This window comes from Chiloscyllium plagiosum, chromosome 21, assembly GCF_004010195.1.
Source record: "Chiloscyllium plagiosum isolate BGI_BamShark_2017 chromosome 21, ASM401019v2, whole genome shotgun sequence".
NCBI lineage: Eukaryota > Metazoa > Chordata > Chondrichthyes > Orectolobiformes > Hemiscylliidae > Chiloscyllium > Chiloscyllium plagiosum.
In genome coordinates, this window is record NC_057730.1 from 18,478,731 (window position 1) to 18,484,877 (window position 6,147).

At 42.7% G+C, this 6,147-nt stretch overlaps 1 protein-coding gene across 1 annotated transcript in view; it reads left to right on the forward strand.

The window, feature by feature from the left end:
• Window positions 1–5,593, forward strand: part of tmem130 (transmembrane protein 130) — a 10,516-nt gene extending 4,923 nt beyond the window's left edge. The window contains exons 3-7 of the mRNA XM_043711064.1: window positions 410–581; window positions 1,742–1,884; window positions 2,736–2,820; window positions 3,736–3,941; window positions 5,529–5,593. Of these exons, the coding sequence (XP_043566999.1) occupies window positions 410–581; window positions 1,742–1,884; window positions 2,736–2,820; window positions 3,736–3,941; window positions 5,529–5,593 (671 nt within the window). The remainder of the gene's footprint in view (window positions 1–409; window positions 582–1,741; window positions 1,885–2,735; window positions 2,821–3,735; window positions 3,942–5,528) is intronic.
• The last annotated feature ends 554 nt before the right edge of the window (window positions 5,594–6,147 follow it).

Below are 6,147 nucleotides of genomic sequence, written 5' to 3' on the forward strand. Positions count from 1 at the left end.
CCCCTCCCCCAAGTCCCTCCTCCCTACCTTTTATTTTAGCCTGCTGGACACACTTTCCTCAATCCTGAAGAAGGGCTTATGCCCGAAACGTCGATTCTCCTGTTCCTTGGATGCTGCCTGACCTGCTGCGCTTTTCCAGCAACACATTTTCAGCTCTGATCTCCAGCATCTGCAGACCTCACTTTCTCCTTTAATTTTATTAACACCAAGGTTACTGAAGAATATTGTTCAATGAAAGCATTAGATGAAGCAATGGTTGAATATTAATTTGTACTGTTTGCACCAGGTTATTGATGAACACTATTTAATAACTATAATTACACCAGATTCATATTGAATTATCTTTGAGAACTACCTGCATTTGTATCTGACCATGTGTGACTCTCAGGTCTTTCTTTTCCCTGTACAGACTTTGTGGTGGGAACTCTATCACTGAAGCAGCCAAATAGCAGTACCACTTTCTCAAGAAAGGGCTATGAACTGGCCACCAAGACCCCAACACAGATCTCATTCATCCTCTACGATCCAAGCGATTACTTTGACACTGCTACATTTCGTTACTTCTGGTACTTTGGTGACGGGTAAATTCCTACCTCATGTGGTGCTGTAACTCTTATTCTGAATAATTAAGTATGCAACACTAGCATGCAGCTGAAAGTTGGCAGCAGGAATGTCAAGATCCATCCTTAGCTAAACAGTCTCTACTTGGTGTCTGCAAGGAGCTAGTAAAATATTGGTTTATCTCATATCATCCTATTGGATCATATTTTTGAATCATTTCATTAGATCACAGATGTTGATCAAAGGCAATTGATCAGGGGCAGAGCGGTACTAATTCCTTCACATAGGTTTGCAAATCACCAACTCAACAAAAGGCTTCAAAGATATCTGAAGTTGGAAAACTTTGTTTCAACTTTTCGAGAAAATATATGAAGAGGAATGTTTTTTCTGCAACAAATTGGGCGGCACGGTGGCACAGTGGTTAGCACTGCTGCCTCACAGCGCCAGAGACCCAGGTTCAATTCCCACCTCAGGCGACTGACTGTGTGGAGTTTGCGCATTCTCCCCATGTCTGCGTGGGTTTCCTCCCACAGTCCAAAGATGTGCAGGTCAGGTGAATTGGCCATGCTAAATTGCCCGTAGTGTTAGGTAAGGGGTAGATGTAGGAGTATGGGTGGGTTGCGCTTCGGCGGGGCGGTGTGGACTTGTTGGGCCGAAGGGCCTGTTTCCACACTGTAAGTCATCTAATCTAATCTAAAAAAAATTGATGTGATCAGTCTTGAAGGGTGGGGGTTGTGGAAGAAGTTTCAATCACAGCTTCCAAATGGGATTTGAATTAGTGGGTAAAAATTAGATATTTGCAGGGTTACTGGGAGAAGGCAGGGAATAGATTAATTAAACCTGCACAATTCAGGTAATTAGTCACAATCCTCAAAGGAGCATTGGAATCTTTCTCTGAAGAGAGAGACAATTGACTGTATTGGCTGTACATTACCTGGAGGACCAACACTGTGCAATTGTGAGGCAAGATGAAGAGCTAGGCCTCCATGAATTACCACAAATGGGACATGGAATGACCCAACACCATTGGACTTATCCAAGGGCCAACACAGACATGACAAACTGAATAACCTGCTTCAGCTCAGTATGGTTCTAAATGTTTTGTTGAGTTTAAAAAAGAAATTCTGAAGTGGAACATTTACAATATTTTTTTTTATTCTTTAAATCTGGCTGTATACAGAGAGCGAATGGTCACAAATAAATCTTACACACTTCACATCTATCCAACACCAGGGACTTACCAGCTGCATGTTGATGTCCTCGCAAACCTCAATGACTCTCAACAAAGGACTGGAATTTATGGTGCTTCACTGAACCTTCAAGGTAATGTTGGGTCTTTTTAATCCTTCTGCTGGACTGTACAGGCTCTATTTTCAATCCGGGGTTTGGACCATTTCTGAGTCCCAATGCAGTGTGGTGCAGTATCTAATAAGATGGCAAATTCGTGACCATGGTGCATCCAATTAAGGGGGGCAGACTCCCAAGTGTGCAGGGTCTCCTATTGGCCCTCCAGCAATGCATAAGCAGCAAGCCCCATTGTTAGAGTTAGACACTGCTGGTGTCAGTAGGGAAGAGAAAAAGGTGCCTTTAGCTTGAACAGCTTCTATATGTATTTAATTCTGAGACTACAGCCAACAGGCATACTCTGCCAGATGATCAGTGTTGTAGTAGTGGTCCTGAGGGCCATTTCCCATTGCTAGATGGAATGGCAATTACCCATCCACTCTCTCGCTTCCTCCTTCACCACTTGCATTCTGCTGCTGAGAAACTGCCTTTGTCTCTTAGCCCCATTTAAGCCTTAGCAGGGTGTGTGCAGGCCGATTGAAAAATGAATTGTGGTGCATGTTGTGTGACCTTAATAAGCCTTTATGTTATTCATGGGCCAGAGCAGAGATGATTGCAGCTATAGAAAGTTTCAGGTCTGTCCGTCTCTGGTCCCAGCTTCTCAGTGAACAACAATCCTGTGATAGTTGAAAGCAACACCATGACACTAATTAGACTCATTTTACTCTATATCTCGTTTTTGATAAAAATGTAGTGTTAATCGTGCCTATTTAGGATGACTCAGCTAGAAATGTTGCATTCCTCTGTGACCACAGTTGTGAAATTGTTGTTCCATAATAAACATGACAGTAATGGAATGACACATTCCCTACAAATCTGATTCATTTCAGATAAAATCAAAAACATTGAAGTCAAGAGTCTCGATGACATCCATGCAGACCACAGAAAGACCTTTTACATATATGTTAATGGCAGGTAAGAAATTCTAGGAGTCAATCTCTGCTGATTTTCAAGGTCACAGGTGGATTTTCACCAGTGTTTTTGGAATAACACGCTGATCATTTTAGATTAGATTACCTACAGTGTGGAAACAGGCCCTTTGGCCCAACAAGTCCACACTGACCCTCTGAAGAGAAACCCACATCCCCTATATTTACCCCTGACTAATCCACCTAACACTACCAGTAATTTATCATGGCCAATTCACCTGACCTGCACATCTTTGGACTGTGGGAGGAAACCAGAGCACCCGGAGGAAACCCACGCAAACATGGGGAGAATATGCAAACTCCATACAGACAGTTGCCCGAGGTGGGAATTGAACCCGGGTCTCTGGCGCTGTGAGGCAGCAGTGCTAACCACTGAGCCCCGAACCACATTTAGCAGGGAGCATCATCACCTCTAAGTCAGAAACCATCCTGACTTGGAAATATATCATCATTTCTTTACTGTCATAGGTCAGGTGTATATATTACTTCGGTTACTTATAGTTACATAATAAAATATTCATATTAAAAATGTGACAATGGGAATTAAGATTTTGCAGACATGGGATTACATAGTAGTTACAGGCCATAAATCCCAACTGATCCATGCCAATGTTAACTCTCCTACACAAATCGTCTCCTTAACCCTTCCATCTCATCCTATCAATTCATCCTCTAATTTCTTTCTCCTTTATGTGCTTATTTAATCTAAATTATTTATCTTAATTGTGATAGCAAGCTCCACATTACCCAGTTACAGAAATGCTTACAAAAAGGATTCATCACACCACTCGCTGAAATTTTGGGGAATTTTATCTTTTGCAGACAGTTATAGATAGTTTTCCCAGTGGTCTGGGTCTGTGCTGTTAACCACATATTTCTTATTTGTTATCCTCCCTTCCAGTCCTCCACTCAAGATCTGTTGGCTTGTTTCTCGGAGCTGCGTCTCAGTCATTGATCACTCGTGTGATCTCATGGAGCTGCCCAGCTCAACCGTCTCCAATGTGAGCTACGCCTTCAGGGATCTGGGACCATACACCTTCAACGTGAGGGCTGAGAACAGTGTGAGCAGCCTGCAGGCATGCTATAAAATAACGACCTGGAAAAGCGGTAAGCCCCTGGCACTGGACTGAGACTCACTGTGCATGGAGAGGTGTTAGAGAAAAGGAGCATGAGAAAGGAGTGATGGATGTAAGGAACATGAAAACTGGGGTTGTGCTCATGAAGGGAAGAGTTATTTTCATTGACCAAGTATTATTAATATTTGAAGAAAGTATTTATTTGTTTAAACCATTGTTCAGTACAACAAAGAAAATTGAACCAAGTCCTTCCATAGACCTGAGGCAAATTGCTCTCATTGTCTCCCAGTAAAGGCCATGCAGACTCTGCCCTGTCATGGATCATGCCCATTCCATCTCCTTTCAAAGACCTTTTCACATGTCCCTTTACAATTGAATAACTTAATTTTCATTAAGGTATTTCCACCTTCAGTTGTCTACATTTGGTAGGACTGGCCATTACGGGCGACACGGTGGCACAGTGGTTAGCACTGCTGCCTCACAGCGCCTGAGACCCGGGTTCAATTCTCGCCTCAGGTGACTGACTGTATGGAGTTTGCACGTTCTCCCCGTGTCTGCGTGGGTTTCCCCCGGGTGCTCCGGTTTCCTCCCACAGTCCAAAGATGTGCAGGTTAGGTGAATTGACCATGCTAAATTGCCCATAGTTTTAGGTAAGGGGTAAATGTAGGGGTATGGGTGGGTTGCGCTTCGGCAGGTCGGTGTGGACTTGTTGGGCCGAAGGGCCTGTTTCCACACTGTAATGTAATCTAATAATCTAATCTAATTAGCACTGAGTGGCCAATGGCTCTTTCATTTAAAAGTGAAATGGTTGAATCAAAACTGAAATTTCAATACAGTACACATGGAGTGCTGTACTGTCAGAGTTGCCATCTCACGAATGAGATTTAAACCAAGGCTCCATGTGCCAGTCTGATTCAACATAAAAGATATTTGGGCACTATTTTGAAGAGGAGCAGCTGAGATCTCCCTGGTATCTGGCCAATTCTTACTTCTTAATCAACAACACAAAGAAACAGGGATTATTGGGCCATTATCGTGAGTTTGTTGTGTGCTATTTGGCTGCTGTGTTTCCTACATTACAATAACGACCACAATTCACAACTGCTGAACTGGCTGGAAAGTGCTTTGAGATGTCCAGTTGTCATGAAAATCACTATAAAAATGCAAGGATGTCTTTCTTTCAATATGCAGGGACAATTTGTTTATTATATCTGCCTCATTCTATCTTATTATCTTTATTGAGAGGTTGAGACTTTGGTGCCATGTTTGTTCTTCAATACCATTTTGTATGCAATCTATTGTACATAGGCAGCATGGTAGCTCAATAGTTTGCACTGCTGCCTCACAGTGTGTGTGTGTGTGTTTTTTACACATTCTCCCTCTGTCTGTGTGGGTTTCTTCCACAGTCCAAAGATGTGCAGGTTAGGTGGATTGGCCATGCTAAATTGTCCATAGTGTTCAGGGATGTGCATGGATAGCCATGGGAAAATGCAGAGTCACAGAAACTTTGCGGGATGCTCTTTTGAGGGTCAGTGAGGATCTGAAGGGCCAAATGGCCTGTTTCCACATTATAAGGATTCTATGATTATATTGGCTGTGTTTCATTACCCTGTCTCAGGCCATGCTGTCCCTAGAGAGGATCAGAGCGGGGATGACAGTCACATGGAGCTGAGTGTGATGTAGCTGCTCCGTGGCACCTCATCAATAGTAAAGCCTCACTTGTGACTGTATTACACCATCCAATCCAGCTGTGACCAGCTCCATTTCAATATTTGGAGGACTGTCACGGGAGCAGAATGATGCTACTTCCACTTTTGCTTCTCTGGAGGGCAGTCATTTGGCATGATTTCACACTTTCACATCAAGTGACAGGAAGTTATTACGTCAGACAAAAGGGTATAGAAGATTAAAACTCAACATAATTGATGTCCTTAACAGGATGACAGCCTAAGAAGATCGAGAGTAGACCTTTGATTTCTGTTGTACCATTCAATACAATTTCGGCTGATCCTCTACTTAAATTCCACCTTCCCTCACTAACCCCATTCCCTTAAATTCCTGAGTACTCAAAAATAGATTAACTTCTGTGTTAAATATTCTGAACTACTTTACTTCCACAACTTTCTAGGATGGAAATTTCCAAAGATTCGTAACCTTCTAAAATGAAAAAATGTCTTCTTAGCCAAACCCGAAACAGACAACCCCTTATTGTGAGATTGTGACTTGAGGTTCTTGAT